The 16418-nt window shown below is 58.4% G+C and overlaps 2 protein-coding genes across 2 annotated transcripts; one reads left to right on the top strand and one right to left on the bottom strand.

The window, feature by feature from the left end:
- Positions 1-67: 67 nt before the first annotated feature.
- On the bottom strand, positions 68-2564 carry VOLCADRAFT_106892 (uncharacterized protein). Its single transcript, XM_002955572.1, has 5 exons — positions 2393-2564; positions 2149-2284; positions 1750-2006; positions 638-1582; positions 68-575 (listed from the first exon to the last, which is right to left on the bottom strand). The coding sequence occupies exons 2-4, from the start codon at positions 2163-2165 to the stop codon at positions 981-983; spliced, it is 876 nt and encodes a 291-aa protein (XP_002955618.1). The 5' UTR covers positions 2166-2284; positions 2393-2564; the 3' UTR covers positions 68-575; positions 638-980.
- Positions 2565-2686: 122 nt separating this feature from the next.
- Positions 2687-16243, top strand: VOLCADRAFT_106891 (uncharacterized protein; the record flags this gene model as incomplete). Its single annotated transcript, XM_002955629.1, has 16 exons — positions 2687-2929; positions 2996-3444; positions 3538-3618; positions 5059-5531; positions 6048-7209; positions 7546-7695; positions 7804-7929; positions 8968-9013; positions 9348-10437; positions 10805-10972; positions 11319-12108; positions 12530-12685; positions 13151-14408; positions 14868-15160; positions 15479-15577; positions 16013-16243. Exons 1-16 carry the CDS (start codon positions 2854-2856, stop codon positions 16241-16243), a joined length of 6648 nt encoding a protein of 2215 aa, XP_002955675.1. The 5' UTR covers positions 2687-2853.
- Positions 16244-16418: the final 175 nt, after the last annotated feature.

Below are 16418 nucleotides of genomic sequence, written 5' to 3'. Positions count from 1 at the left end.
TTGGCAGGATTGGCTCGGGCTGGCATCCAAAAGCACATGACTTTTAAGGAATTTACAGAAAAACTTTGCAAGAGGACCGCTTACAAGTGCCTCATGTGTGTATTAGATTCGATCCCACGACATGGAGTGGAAAAACTTGCACACCTGGTTACCGTACTCTGGCACTACTACTACTACCGGAGGCAAGCACTCAGGGCCACGACTGCATTACCCAGTCAAGTCAGCTGCCGAGGTCCCACTGTTTTCCCACCACACTTTATCGACAGTCCGTCCAGTTTATCCCACAACACTCGTTTGCATGAATAGGTTCGGGTGGAAACAATGACAAATCTCTGATAAACCGCTAAACTCAGTACCACGAGCTACATTGAAAACAAATGAAAATGCAGATGTCTGCCGAGAAGAATATGTTCGCCATATGCAATCTATGCCTTAATCCATCGAGCTCTCCGTTGGGCGGGGCATGGCCCATGAAGTCGCCCCCGGTATTCCGCCCATACAACCAAACACTGACACAAAACGTTGCACGTCTGGGCCCATGTAAACCACGACACTTCCGTGTGGATTGGCTACCCCCGCTCCCCATGTCAGGGGTCCTCCCTCCTGCTGTTGACTCCCGGATTGCCCACGCACAAACGCCAAACGTTGGCGCAGAAAACAGACAGGCCATTGTAGTATGGCATCAAACCACGCATAACCCACAGCGGCTTTCAGTAGCAGTACTGCTTGGTGAATGTGACCAGCCGTGTACTCTGTTGCGCATCTCTGGAAAAACAGGCTCTGATAGCTTGCACCACCCTGCACCCCAAAAGGCGGGTTGACAAACACATTGCCCATCCACGCGTTGCACTCCAACAGACCATCGGATTCCATATCGTAATACACTGTCGCCCCAACACGTGTGTTAGCAGCCGCGGACGAGCATGGGTCCAGGTCGATCCTGCCAGGAGTGAACACCTCGCGCACCAGCTCTATGATACTCAGTGGGGTGAACCACTCCGGACTCTCACTGGAGAGAAACAGGCGCACATTCCCACCCCCTCCGCTTCGAACCATATGGACTCCCTCACCAGACTCGCTATCGCTAATATCCATGTCGCCACGTCGGGGCTGACGATGCGCTGTGCCTCCGGATCCATGTTGGGACCAACGGTGCGCGCTCCAGGTGCAGGAGTGGGTGAAGTGCACGGTAAGATGCGGCGCCCACTGTCTACGGCATTGGGCTGCTGCTCTCGCCGACGTGTGCGCCTGTGCTGAAACTGGCTGTAGAGGCGCTGATACTCCTCCTCTGCCGCCTCGTCCGACATGCCATATAGATGCATGCGCATGTCAGGTGGCCAGGCACAGCTGACGTCTCGCACTCCAGGTGGTGGCATGGGCCGCGCGACAAGGCCACCCTGCTGGGTGAGCCGCTGTGTCTCTTGCTTGCACGCCATCATGTGCTGGCGTGTTTTGACGTGGTTGATAATATTCTCGATGTTGCCAGTCTTAGCACCGATGAACCACCCCCTGATGCCGCCGCTGATGCAGCATGCATATGGGTCTATACCGCCAAGCTCTGACCAGTTTGTTTTGAACTCGCCTATACAGGGTTGTAAAAAAAGGGGGGCATATCTGTTGTCATATGGTATGATGTTTCATAGACGTCGGTATGTATAACATTATGCAATTGGGTGGGTGGGGTGAGGTGGGTTCCTCCTTTCTAGGTTGCCCACTCTTCCCTACCACACATCTCACGTCGCCACTTACCAGTAGCACCACGCGACTTGACGCGGGGTGGCACATCCTCTGCTTCGGTGATGCCGGCTGGTGCACTCATCGGGACCACAGTTCCGCCGCGTCCTCGACGGTGCCAGTCTCCGCGTCCCTGTGTCCCTGATCCTCCACGGCCCCCTCCGATGCCGTTTTGATCTTGAACAAGAGGGATTTCGCGTCCGAGACGGTAAGGCCCGGTACATTCCCTCTCAGTGCCATGGCGGCGCGAAGCGGGGAGAGCTGGAAATCCTCTGCAATGAAGGGCACATTGTCTTTCAAAACACCGTTCGCAAAGTTTCCGGTTGTTCTCGGCACGGCACGGGGACATCGCCGCCCCACGTCTCTAGCACGGACTCGCGCTTTTCTCTCTGATCAACAATCTAAATCTCTCACCTCGGAACAGTTCCCATGCTTCACCAACGGAGTAGACGCCTAGAACTTCTTCGAATTGACGACGCACAGCATCCACCCGTTCATCGTCCCCGTCCAGCACATCGTGGAGACACGTCGCGAGAGCCGCGACATCCGACTATAGACACAGCAGAGAATTGAATAAACCCCGAGTGAAGGCGAATGGCTGCAAGTGCACCATGGCGCATTTGCATGGTTGGAAGCCACAAAGCAAGAAAGGACATACCGCGTCATTTGGACTTCGTGTCAGCTGGTCTCGAGGGTCTCATCTTCCGCAGTGTCCTCCAGGGCGACATCTATAGCGGCCATTTACTCGCCACTCCTACCCGAAAGTAACCTATCTTCTATGTAATCAACGCTAAACGCTGAAGTTGGGTAGGCATGTAATACTATTGTAAGATTATCGACTGTGATACGCTCGCAACCCATACTTACATGCGCACCAAACTCTTGTTGTACGGAAGCGTGGTGTATGCATTAATTCGTGACAGTGCGCGGCGCTGGAAGTGCTTTTGGTATACTTATACATCTCTATGCCGTTGTTGAGCAATATCTAAGGCGTGATCCTTTTAAAAAGCTGAAGGTATTTAGACAGTAGGGAAGCATTTCTAAAAATCTCGGTAAACCATTGTTATAAGTATGCCAGTTTATATTATCACCATAGGTTCTTGTGTCGAACGGTGCTAAATGAACCATGGTGCATGCATGAAGGTATTCGGGGCGGAGAAGTCTCCGGCCTCTGCTATGGAAGTCCTGGAGAAACGTCAGCTTGATTGCAGAGTCTGTGGACGCCAGCACACGATTCACTTGTGTTGCTGTGGCCACCCAGCGCCATGCACGGTCCTGTACCCACAAGGTTGTGTTCAGGCGCTTTGTGGCTTTGATGGATCTAGCTGTGGAGTTAAGTATGCGTCCTTCGCAGCCTTCGCACCGGCAGTGTTGGATACGGATGCCGGTATGCAGGCCATGTTTTCAGACCTGTTGTCGCAGCGCGGGCTTCGAAGCACGGCGCCGTTGCCCGGTCCGTTACCCATGCCAGGCGCCCGTCCAGCGCGCCCCTCCTTCCTGCAACAACTAGCCGAGCGTCGGCGCCGTGTTATCGGTGGGATGTCGTGCCCTGGACTGCGCGACGAATGTTACGCCTGCCTATACGGCTGTTCCCAGGCGGGTGTGTTGGGGCCGCGGGACATTGAGGCCGCCATCATGGACACGGGCGGCGATGCAGGGCGCGCGCTAGCCTGGTACCCCGGGTTGTTGATGGCATGGCGGTTTGATAAGGTCAGTGCATGTGGGTCGGGCAAAGGCAAGGCTAGCGTGTTGGTCTGCCTGACAAATGTTAACCCACATGGGAATCCTGACATGGCGCCACAGGCGGATACATTCTTCCGGGATAATCAGCTTCCAGCATACTACGGCGAAATCGACTCCATCCGGTCCGGACGTTTGCAACAGGTACGCCGGGTCGCGTCGCTTTGCGCCCATCATGTTTGCAAGGGTGAGCGAGCAATGTGCATGCTTATGTGCTGTTGCGAACATAGAGTAGGAACCGTCGGTTAATCAAGTTTGTGAACCGCGGCGTCGCTCACATTGTGTGGAGTATATGTCGTGCCTAGATGTCAAGGGACGCATTGAGGCACTACGTTTAGCTTGCATACTGGTTCCATCTGTTGGAAAATCGAGGTGTTGAGGACTCATGCTCTGCGTCCATGTTGTATTATGGCGGGCGTCGGCTTGCACCCGCTTGCATCAACTGGATCCAAAAGTTCATGGGAAGACATCAGGGTGTTGTTGCCACAAATGCTTACGGTTATTATCCAAGTGCCTGTAGATCCTGTAGAGTAAATCTCCTGTGCCTCAGTAATGGCGCCAAAAGTACAACTGTCAAATGTAACCGCATCAGTTTCACGCTTTCCTTCAGCTCTCCTTGGTTCGTTCACCCACTCCCAATAGCTACGGGGCGCATCACGACGCGATCTCTATTCATAGTTTAGACTGTATAGGGGTGCATCCATAATACTCCCTGCAAGTCGTTGTGAGCCGTCCCATAATTTGAATATAGTTAAACTTCGCTGTCAACTATCCTTCCATCATACCAAGTCACGATCATCTTACAACAACAGCGCAGTGTGCCATAACAGGCCGCCTCATACGCTAAATACGTAGAGGGACTTTCGCGGGTATCTGTGCAGCATGCAACCGCGGAGACGCGGCCTTGAACGGCAGGACCGTAATGCATGGGGCTACCTGCAACGCTGTAGAAATGGTAATGTGCTGATGCGACAGGACATCCAGCGTGGCCCTCCAGGCTTGCGTTTTTGAAAGTCCGCATGCCATTCCTGCCTTCAGGCGAGGATCGACCAGCTGCCCCTCCCATCAGCCTGACCAGGCACCTCGTGGTGCTCGGTAGGGGAATGGAGCCTCCTCCTGGCACGGCGCAGTCTTTGACGGGCGTGCCCTGTCCGATCCAATGGGTGTCTACCGACGACGAACGTGTTAGTCGCGTGCATGCCAGCATCAAAATTCGATGGGAGCAAAGCGGCTGGCGTCCGCTGGTGTCGCTGGAAGTAAGGCGTCCGTGCTTGCCGTTGCCCTGAGCGCACAAACCTTCACCCGTGCAGGCGCCATCTGAGAACCTGCAATGCAGGTGTTTCACAAGCCAAAAGAAAGTTCAAAATGGGTCATTTAATGAGACCACTGAAGTCAACGCAGAATGCATCTTTATTAGATTGAAGACTATGTTTCAGTCTCCAACTGCCAGAATGCAGTCCAGCGCCGGCAAGCATGCAATTTATCTGTCAGCAATCCCCGATTGCATTTGATGAATTCCCTATGCTAAATTAGCTTCTAGCGCTCCGCTGCTACGTTGTCCATCCCCCAACTCAACTACTGCAGGATTACAGTCGCAACGGTACCTTTCTGAACGGTATTCCGCTCCAGCCCGGCCGGCAGACCACCCTCGCCAATGGAGATCGAATCTCTCTCGTGCTATCCATCAACCCGCTTGCGGAGGTGTCATATGTGTACGAAGAAGCCAGCTTGATGGCCCTCATGTCGGTCGACAGACCAGAGGAATGCGAGCTATTCAACGACTCCTGCGGCGGGAGCTCGCCCCTGAAATCATCACTGCCGCGGCCGCGACCACCGCTGTCGTATATCGACGGCGACGCTTGCCAGGGCCAGGTTAAGGTGCTCCTGCGGCCGTGCACCTCATCGTTGCCATGCAACGTGCAACGTGCCGTCTCCGCCGAAGCTGGGCTGGCGGCTGTGGCCGCGGCAGGGCCGTCATCACCGCACCCGCTGCATCCGCAGCAGCCATCCGTGCCACTGGCACACCTAAGGTCACCGGACCGTCGGCGACTGAGCAGGTGAGTGTGCGAACCCATGGCATCTCATCTTTTCAAAAATCCCATCACCCTCACGTATGCCTGCATGCCCAGGCGTCAAAGGGGTTAAGCGGACGAAGATGAGTACGCAACAATCAGCTTGGTACCTTTTTAGGGCCTCTCCTGGTGTTTGGTTCCTGGCAGCACCGGTAATCGGTTACGATCCCCTGTAACATGACCAACCACTGAAGAAACCGCTGGGAGGCAGGCATGCAGATAGCAAGCATTGGGAAAATCAGGCAGCTTAGTGTCAAGCCTCGGGACCTGTGAGCGGTTGCTTACCAGCGCGTTCTGCGCTGCTTCTTTTGACTCTTCGCCTTGTTTGCCACAATGTCTGATGGAGTGATAATTGGTGGTCGGGTATGCAGGACTCGTGCTTTTGGGTTTCTTGCTATGGGTCGTTTTCTACCCTGCTCTACTTTCCTGGGCTGGTTGCGGTGCGCCTTGGTTGTGCGGTATCGCCGAGGTGGCGCTGATCGTTACCGCTGGTTGCCACAGGACCGCGTCTTCAACTGCTGGTTTCGGAGGCCATAGCGGCGGAGGCGGCAGCGTCGCTGTAGGGACCGTACGGCGACGTCCGCGTCACGTGCCGCCAACGGAGCCGATGGGATGCAGGACAGTCGACGGCGGTGGCGGTGATGGCAACGACTTCATCGGTCCCATGAAGCACGGGATCGGCGGCAGCAGCGACGACGCTGTCGTCAGCCCTACAAGCACGCCCCACCGCCGCTGCTGTACGGCACCAGGCCGTGGTTATCCCATTAGCCACGTCCGTTCCGGCGGTGTTGCCGCCGTCACCGCCAGTGCCTCTACGTCCGCTGCGGCGCGTGGTGCCGCTGACTTTGGCCGCAGAGACGGCACTGTTCCCGGTGCCGTAAGCGCAGGGCTGGCGCACAGAACTGACCGAACCACCGCCAACAGGGCGACTGCCTGGGACGCCTTTGCTTTTATGGAGGCCGAGGCGTTTGCAGCACGGGATGTGGCGCTCATACGTTGGCCCAGCTCTGTGCCGTCACCTCCCGGAATTGAACCCGGAAGCATAAATACCGCAATGCCGCCTCCCGGAGCGGCCTCGGTCTTTGCTCCGGACCGCCGCCTGCGCTGTGCTCATTCACCCATCCAATCATGTCCGCTACCGCAAACCTCATCCCCTGCGTCCCCGCCAGCGTGTCCGCGTCAGCCAATCGGCCGCGCTCTGCCACCGCCCGTTCCACAACCGAGCCTATCACCCTCCCCGGCTGATGCTGCTGCTACTGCCGGGGGCAGCTGCGGTGGCAGCATGAGGTCTGGAGCCGGTTCCGGAGCTGGTCGGCCGCGGTGGCGGCCTTCTCGTCTACTGCATTCTAGCTCTCCTGGTTCCTTGCTATCGGATATGAAAGGGACGGCGGCGGAACATGACGCAACGCCGCCGGCGACAGGGCAGAAGCTGCAACGCCCATCGCCGCCGCCGCAAAGCTCAGCTCGTGACGCTGTGGCGGCTAACGTACAGGAGGACGACGCTCCTGGCATGGCGGCGGCGAAGCTGGTAGCGGCGCTGGCTGTAGAGCCGCGGCGTGGCCGCCGCCGTAATACTCGTACAGGGGCCGATGGCGAGGATGGCTGCGAAGCTGCCGGCGGCGGAGGTGAATCTAGCCAGACGACCAGCGAGGATGATGCACATGTGGGTCCTCAAGTGCCTATTTCGGGATGTGGCGCGTCCGCTGTGGCGCAAATGAAGTGCCATGCGCTACCATGCCCTAGGATTAAACATTGCTTCGCGTGTGTCGTTAAAAGGCACGGGGGAGATAAGTGGCGCACCGCGAGCTGTTAAGAAGCTGTGGTCGTTTTCGTTTTCTCTTTCGTTTCCTTTGTCTACTGTGAGGCTCTCTACCAACCAAACCTTTGACAGGCAGGCAAGAGGTAGGTACCTGTTGTGGCGCACTGCATATCTTTGGACGCAAGCCCACCCCCGTCACGCAAATACTAATGTTTTTCTATCACCCATCTTTTCCACCAGTCATTTTCTTTCTCGATTGCGTGGCGCCCTCGCGTGTCGCCGCCGCCCACGCCGCCGCCGTCCTCATGCGGCGACGCCGCCGCCGCCGCGGCGGGGGGCTCCCCCCATTGGGCTGATGTGCGTGAAAGCATCTGCTCAGCCGCCGGGGAGGTCTGTGCTGATCGTGGCGGCGGCGGCAGTAGCACCGACAACAACATCAGCAGCACCAGTGAAATGAGCGACTCCGTCGCAACAGGCGCTGCCACCGTTGTCACACAGGGCCCTGGCCCTGGACTGCTAAGGGGCAGATTTACACAGGCCGCGGGTGCCAGTGGCTGTGACCGTGGCGACGAGAAGGGGATCTCAGCTAGTGCTGCGGCTGCTGCGGCTGCTGCAACAGCGGCGGTGGGCAGCGACTCCTCGTTCTCCTGGCCTGCTGCTGCTGCTGCTACTGTCGCGCCGCCACCGCTGGGACGGGAGCTCTTCGGCAGTGGCGAGTCCCAGAGCCCGGACTGCAGGCGAGTGTGGGACCTGAGAAGTGAAACGTAACCTTTCGATCGCGGCTCAGGGGCCCACTCGCGTCGAGCTATGGGAGAGAGATAAGAGGGGTACAACGGGGGGTTGCTTTGGAGCAACGCTTTCCCACGCACCCTTCCTCGCCATAATGTCACAGCATTGCATTCGTAGTGGACAGGATTGGGTCGGGTCGGGCCGGGGTACTCGATACTGCCGAGGAGGACCTCCGGGTGGTCCGCATCCTTCCTGTGGGTGAAACGTTTGCAATCTGGAAAACCGACGAGAGGCAGCACCAACGTGATTAACCTGACTCCTTCGTCCCCTACCGTACTCTACTCCCTTTTTCCGCCAACTGAGGGAACGCCGCAAAGCTTGATTGCAGCTGTTTCACGACTCGATTTCATGATTGGGCTCATGAACCGGCCCAGATAGGACATAGCCTGGAGTAAAAGTCAAAACGAAACCACCTGGACACCTGCCGACCCTCAATTGCTCACCAACACCTGTTTTGCATCCAACCCATTATCAGCCGGGGTTTTCACGGATCTCCGCCTCCCGCAGCCGCCCGTCCGCCGCCTGCTTCGCAAGCTGCCACACATGCCACACGGGGTTTGAAAGCCTCCGCAGTGCGCGGTTAAGACACAAGGGCAACAGGCCCTCATTTCCATTGATTTCCATGGCTAGGATGGCAAAGTCATTCATTAGGCCATTGTTGCTGTACCGGGCTACACTCTTACCAACCAACTTGTTTGATGTACTCCCAACAAGATCGTGATGTGGGGGCAATTGAATTTCCACAAAGGCATGTGGTGCTCACCTTGGGTCAAGATGTTGAACGTCGCCTCGCCCCACTAAAATCGCTGCCTTGATGAACGTTCCCTCCTTGCCACATACAATACATCCCTTGGATGCACCTCCGGATGCCAGCCCGGAAAGCCACAGTCGCAGCTGCAGCGGAAAGCCGCCAGAGCAGGTGCGGCAAATCCGCCAACCCAATCGTCGGCAGACGCTGTATGGCGAATCGATCGACACGCCGTCGTCGTTCAGTCCGCAATCTGTGTCGCTACGGCAATTGCGATATACGTGGGAGGTCGCAGGGGCGGCGGCGCACAATGGCTGTAGTGGGGGTGACGCGGACGGCGCCGCCGCGGTGCTGTGCACGTCGGCAGCTTGCTCAAGCCATGGTCTGAGCCGTCAGGGGCCCGCTTCAGAAAGTCCTTCGAGGGCACGGCCGTTTCTAGGCATGTCGAGGACATCCACCGAACTCCGTAACAGTGCCATTGCCGCCGTCGGTGGCGGCACCGCAGCCGCCGCCAGCACCGACACGGGCAGCATTTGCCCGTATTTGCCGTACACGCCGATTACGCTACGCCAGCGTCTCTTGTCATCGTGCTATAGGGATGCACATACAACTGGAGTGGAAGGTTCTGGAGTTCGCAGCGTCTGCGATAGCAACGATAACTACGGCAGTGGCGGCAGTGACAGGGACGGCAGCGGCAATCCCCACAGCGCGCAGGGAAGCAGTCGTACAAGCGCGGGTAACTGGTCAAACCAGTGTTGTGGCGACTCCTGGATGGACATATCCGTTGATGGTTGCGGCCGCGGCACCGCTAGCGGCAACGATGGTGGCGGTGACGACGCCCCCGTGAGCAGCTCGTACAGCTGTGTCAGCGGTGCGCATCCTACTGGTAACGCCGCTGTTGTCGTCGGCGCCGCCAACGCAGCCTCAGCTGCCTCAGCTGCGGCGAGGCGGCGCTACTCTTCCCCCGACAGCGAAGAGTCTGTATACGACAATTTACGAAGCGGCATTTACTGCGGACGCGACACAGTTGAAGGCGTACTCGGCGACCACCATCGTGACCGGCCATCGGTGGCGGCAGTCATGGTGGACCGAACACCTGACGTCATACGGCGGCGGCGTGCCGTCGCGCTCGGTTCATACGAGTCCATGACGCTGGGTAATGACCCACAGAGCGTTCCGCGACGTGCACGTTGTCACATCCTCAGTCCCTCCGCCGCTAATCCTGGCGCGTTTCTTCCATCTTTGGCGTTGCGTACCAACCTCACTCCCGCGGCTGTTGCTTCTACTCATGCTACTCCGGGTACTGATGATGATGATGATGTTGATGACGATAATGGTTATGATGGCGCCGTTACAGCTGCTGCTACGTGTGTTGCTAGCCGGCTGGTGCAGCAGCGACACCAGCAACAGCTGCGCGAGGCTCTCGACTCGCCGCAGCCACCCTCGCCGCCATCACCACCATCACTATCGTTCGTGATGCCGCCACCGACGTCCTCGGGAGTAGCTGTGCGGCCGAGCCCAGCTCTGGCCATGCAACACCTGATGACCTGTAGCGGCTCGGATGCTTTGGACCCTGTGGTCCCAGGCACATGCAGGTCCGAGCCTGCCTCTGCCTTTTTCCGGTTGTCTGGCCTGATCTAGCTGTCTAGCTGTCTGTCTGTTTGTGATCTGATCGTCCTCGGGCTCAAATTCATCAAACAAACCACACCGACAAACCTGACCGGGCGGGGCAGGCTGAGGTTTCTCCCCATTCGCACACACTGAGCCCCCTGTCGCCGGACACAACAACAATGTCTCGCAGATGCCTCCCCCGCTCACCTTCCCTTCCCATTTCCCCATAACGGAATTCCATACTTTTCGATGCAGCGGTAGCACGACCGGCATGTGCCCACAAGCTACCACCCAAATACATGGGCCATCCGCAACCCCCACCCCACCCCAACCCCCATCCAATCCCCGCAGGTACTCCCCACGTTGCGGTCCTGAGGCGCTCCTGTGTGGCCTCTGCGGGGACTACCTTCAGAGGGCTATTGCCGTACACCCATGTGGCCACACATACTGTGGGTCCTGCCTTTCGGAGCACCTTTCCTCCCTCATGGCGGCCGGCTGTCGGTTAGGTTGTCCGGAGGGGTGAGAATGAGAGTGAGGGGTGTGGGGACGTCCGGCGTAGGTGATGAGCAGCGAAGGGAGGGAGAGCTCTTATCTGATCCTCTGGGAAGCGCCACGGAGAGGGTGGCCGTGGAGGGCACACAGCTGCATGTGGCCGTAGAGTGCGTGAATGCGGCCACACCATCACCTTCTCTTCTATCCAGCCTGCAGTGATTGCCTTTGCCTTTCAGTCTTTTATCTTGCGCCTCTTTATAGCCCTTTTGTCGCACCACCTCACCCGCACCGGGCCCAACTGAACCCTCTCGAGCTCCAACTTACTGACTCTCCCCTTTCCCCTGAATTCCCCACCATCAAATTGGATTGCTAGCTGTACGGTGTTCACACACTTGGCTGCTAACCAGCCTGCCAGACGACTGGAGGAAATCCTGGTTGGTCCCCGTCACAATGACGGGGGCTGTGAACAAGAAAGGATTGGCACCGGCAGCAGCGGTGGTGTCGCCGGCGCAACCGCCGCCGCCGCCATGGCACTGCCTCTGGGGGGGGGAGGTTTGGCGGCGACTGCGCTGACGCCAGGAGCGGCCGGGAACTTGGCCGCCTTAAACCCTGGGCCTAGGGACAGCGGAGGCAGTGGCACTGCTGATGCTGTGGCTGCTGGAGCGTCGAATGCAGGAGCCGAAACGCCGGCAAGATTTCAAACCACCACCGCTGATATCGGTGGCGTGCAAGGCCCGTCGAGCGCCGTACCCCGAGCCCGTCCGGAGAGGATGCAACACGAAGACTCCCCCGCACCGCACCACCGCAACCTTACTGGTCGCCACAATGCAGTACCGTCGCCATCCCAGTCGCCGCTGCAGCGGTGTCTGCTGTATACCCCTGCTGGCAGGTTTCCGCAGACCGAATCCACAACCACCGCCACCGCTGCTTCCGACGCGTCATCCACAGCTGGGAGCTACGGAGGTGAAGATGGCGGCGGTGATGGTGATGGAGCTCGAATTGGCGAGCGCAGAACCCGTCATCGTCGCGACGGCGACGCCGCCGGTGGCATCCTTCACGACATGGGCGCGCTCGGCCGTACAGTGGATGGCGGTGTTTCGGAGCTCTGTCCGCTGCCGGATGGCATCCTGCCCCTACCGGCGGTCCGCCTTCACTTACGGCAGGTACGTGATGGGGCCTATTACATTTTTCTGCGTGTAGGAGGATGAGATTTGCCGCCATTGCCGCCCACAGCCGCGCACGATGGAACGATGTCGCACGCTCCGTTATAGCTACAAGCTGCAAGCCACCAATAGATGTGGTTCCTGGTTGGGAGCCCTAGTCACTCACTCGCAACTTGTAACGTAAACAAATTAGGATTTACGCCTAGCTAGCCACACATCACCTCGTGCTCCCATCTCTAGCAGCTGACTTCGGAAGCGTATGCTGTTCCAAACACGTGCCTGCCCTGCACCTGGCGCCCGCATGGTGCCTCCAACCATGGTGACAACCGCAGCTGCCCCTCAGTGCCCCTCCTACCCAATTGCCATACTTAATCCCCCCTGCCTGCCTGTCTGCCTGGCCCTGTCCCTACCCACACTTCAGGCTGAGCACCTGCTGTTGCGGCTGCGTGGGGTGATGGGGTTGCGACCTGAAGCAGCGCCGAATGCGGGTGCAGTTCCAGACGCTGATGATGTGGCGGCTGCGCGCTGTTTGGAGTTGCTGTGCCCCCTGACACGGCTAGCCACCACACAGCCAGAGGTGGGGAGGGATTGGGGATAACGGGAGGGGAAGGTCGTGTAAGGTGTGGAGGCAGGGGTCCTCCAAGGATGGTGCTGGGTAGGTAGATGGGTGGGTGGGTGGCCGCCCGGTCAGAATCGGTCATCATTTAGGCTCTCGCTCTCTCCAGCCGCGGAGCCAAATTTTTGCTGCGTGCACACCTGGTGGCCACCTCCACCTCCATCCGTACTGTAGCCCTGTGCTGTCGCAGTGGGAAGCGCTGTGCAGAATGAAAAGCTGGCGAGCACTAGCCCGGCTAGGCTGGGTTCGGGTGGTCCAGGATTACGATTAGCATTAGGAGAACGCTTATGAGAGTTAAGGAAGGCGGAGGTGCTGCCAGTATCCCGTCCTGCCAAGCCTGCCGTCACATCCTCCGTCCCTTCCCTCCTCACCCATGCCTGCCGCCTCCCCTCCCTCCCCCCTCAACACACGCATACATGTATGCAGGCCCGTGAGGCCCTGAGTGCCATGGGTGCCATCCAGGGCTGTCTACTGGTGATGGAACAGCAACAGAGGATACAGCTGCAGCGGGATCGACAGCACCTCCTGGAGCAATTGAACCGACACCGGCAACGACAGCATTTGCCCCAGCAACAGCGGCAGCAGCACCACCACCAACAGCCAATGCCATCATCGCATGGCGGTCGCTGCAACTGCCACCCTAACTGCAACAGCTGCTATTGCAGTACAGACCGTTTGGACGTGGATCCAGAGCCGCTACGGAACCCCTGCAACGGCGACCAATCTAACGATGGTAATGCCGATGTTGGTGCTGGTGCTGGTGGCGGTATGAGTTTCCATTGCGACGAGCTGGACATCTCGGACCGGAACCTGGATCCCGCTGGACGACATAACGTTGTCACAACGGCGGCAGTGGCAAGCACGACGCGCAACAACGGTCAGGGCGGCAGCAGCTCTGGCGGGCCGCGGATGACCGCCTCCTCACCTTTCCCGCGTGCTTCTGCCTCTTCACCTTCTCCATCCTACGATGACGGCGCTAGCACTTGGCATTCTTCTTTCACTGCTGCTGCGGACCACGTCGTTGTGCCTTGCAGTGGCACGGCTGCTACTCCTGCCGCTGCTGTAAGCGCCCACCGTGAGTCCTGGGGCCCAGCTCCTGCGCAGACGCTTTTGGCTAAAGGCTCCACAGCTGCGGCGCCAACTGATGACCTGGCGGTCTGTCGGCAGTCGCTAATGGCGCAGCGAGCTGCTTGCGGCCTCCTGGTGGCGCTGCTGACGGCGGTGGGCCCGGACGACGGTTGCCAGCAATCCAACCAGTGGTACATGGCGCGACTAGGGGCAGTGGATGTGCTGTTGCGCCTGCTGAGAAGAGCAGCGGACACGGTGGCCGCCATGGAGACGGCGGCGGCAGCGGCGGCAGCGGAGGCGGAGACAAAGACGGAGGCCGTCAATCTTACGCTGGTACGAGAGAGGAGGACCTACGGTGAGGGGCAAGGGGTGCTGGACCATCTGCGGCAGGTGCAGCGCCGGCAGTGTTGGCAGCAACTGCAGTTGGAGGACGAGGCGGATTTCTTGGCGATTGCGGTCCTGACAGTGTTGCGGCTGATGGTAGCGGAGAACACGATGACTCAGGCCCATCTGGCGTGCGATGGCACAGCCGCCGTACTGGGGCTGCTGCGTGATATGCCTCGCAGCGTGGGAGTTCAGACTGCGGGGTTGCAGCTTGTGGCACAGATGGCGCAAGGTGCGATGAAGGAGGGGGAGGAGGGGTCCGGGAGAAGACGACCGAAAGGAGGGGAGAAATGGGTGTTAGGGAACGGACACAGTTGACGTGCGCATGATCCGACCGCGACATGTGGATTAAAAGTGGACGGGGAACCCTCCTCCTATTGAGCTGTTCAACCGCCATTTCCCCTCTGAACCTTCTTGATGATCCACCTACCTACCCCGCCCACCTACTCACTGATCTCACGAAGGTTGCTCCGTCCCGCCTGCAGTGATTTCCTTCCCGTCCTCCCCTCTCCTCAACTCATTTCCCTTTTTTGCCCAGGCAACATAAAAAACGAACATATTTTTGCAGTAAAGCATACAACACACATACATTGGCAGGCAATGTGCGCTTCCTTGCACTCCAACCTACCCGTCGTCCACGTCTAGAGGTCGATTGGCACCTTGCACTCCAACCTACTAACCCTCTTACCAGGTGACGACGTGACCCATACGGCCATCCGCCATTGCCTGGTGGAAAAGGGTGCTGTGCAGCTGGCAGTGGCGGCCTTAGGGGGCTGCGGTGATGCTGTCTGTGGAGGGAGTGGGAGGAGGGGAGTGGGAGCTGGCAATGCGGCGGCCTACCACTCTCAGTGTCAGTCCCAAGGGAGCTCGGTAGGCGACGAGAGGGTGACAGGCCGTGCCGGTGGTGGCAGCAGCGGCGGTGGGGCTAGGGGTCCGCTTTCGGCGGCGGCTCTGGCCGCGCTTAAAGCTCTGCTGACAGCGCCGGTGAGTGCCGTGTTTGCCCTGCCTATCTGTCTGTATATGAGTCTGGGCTTGTGCGGCTGACTATGGCCACATGTGATGAAGGAGCCGCTATTTCTCGCATCCTCTCTCTCGTGCCGTCCCGCACTGGAACCCAGCCACCCTATCTCAGAACTTTGTCAAATGAACAGTCAGGATTTCCGATGTTTAACTGCTCGAACTTGCCCCCGAAATTTAGCACGGAATAGTTTCCTCGTTTAAAAGCCCAACGCCCCGCTCCTTGAAAGTACTCCTTAAAAGTGCAACGAAGCCAAACGAAACGGGATCCTCTGTTCCCCTCAGATACCTGACTTGCTCCGGAAGGCACTGGCTTCGGAACTGCGGAGAGTTGGAGCGCTGGCTCGGATTAGGAGCTCCCTCCGGGAATTCGAGGCGGAGGTGGTGGGCTCAAAAGCATTAGTAGGCAGCCGGTGAGATCTTGCCGGTCAGCGGGTAACCTATCTGTTTGCCTGCCCCCCTTCCTTGTTGTCCGTCTCTGCCTGTAACACTCTCTGTAACTCAAAACTATTTGGGGCTTTGAGTGTATGGGTGGCTTTACTAGTGTTTCTTGCCAGTCATTAATGGTGGGCGGTAAGGGGCGTATTGCTGGAGACTGCGCAGTCCTGGCAATCGGGTCTCCTGCAAAGAGAGGCCATATGTTCGTCTGTGCGAGCATATGAACATGTGGGACCCTGCAGTCTCTCATCCAGGGACCCACGTTGCCCCACTGTCCTATGTGAAGAAGCCTTCCCGTGCTCCCCTCTTATCGAATACGGTCGCAACAGAGGAACTGGTCGTCGCTCCCGGCACCTCTCGCCCCCTGAACCCCCAACGGAGGAGGACCGCTGGCTGCTGACGACAGCTCGGCGATTGGAGAAGCAGATTGTGGAGGTGATGGCTGCGAACCACTGGTGGAGGTGGCGGCGTAGCAGCGTTGCATGCGGCAGCGGCGGCGGCGGTGGGGGCTCGTGGGAGCTTTCCTGGGGCCTGCTGGCCGCGGCGGCGGGGGTGGGCTTTGCGTTGGGCGCGAGCGCTTCGGCGGTAGTTGTAGGGGCTTTCTTGGTTTGATCGATGGATGATGATTATGATCCGTAGGCGTTGTAGCAGAGCATGGCAGCGTGTTGATTTGGTGCATACAGCTGCGCATTGCACGACAGTGCTCGATAGTGCAGCAGGACTTCCGCAGGTTTTGGTGGGGCTGACGAAATGCCGTAGACCCAAAAGCTTCATGGCGAAAATTATA

This window comes from Volvox carteri (assembly GCF_000143455.1).
Source record: "Volvox carteri f. nagariensis unplaced genomic scaffold VOLCAscaffold_53, whole genome shotgun sequence".
NCBI classification, from domain to species: Eukaryota; Viridiplantae; Chlorophyta; class Chlorophyceae; order Chlamydomonadales; family Volvocaceae; genus Volvox; species Volvox carteri.
This window is presented reverse-complemented; position numbering and strand designations above follow the sequence as displayed.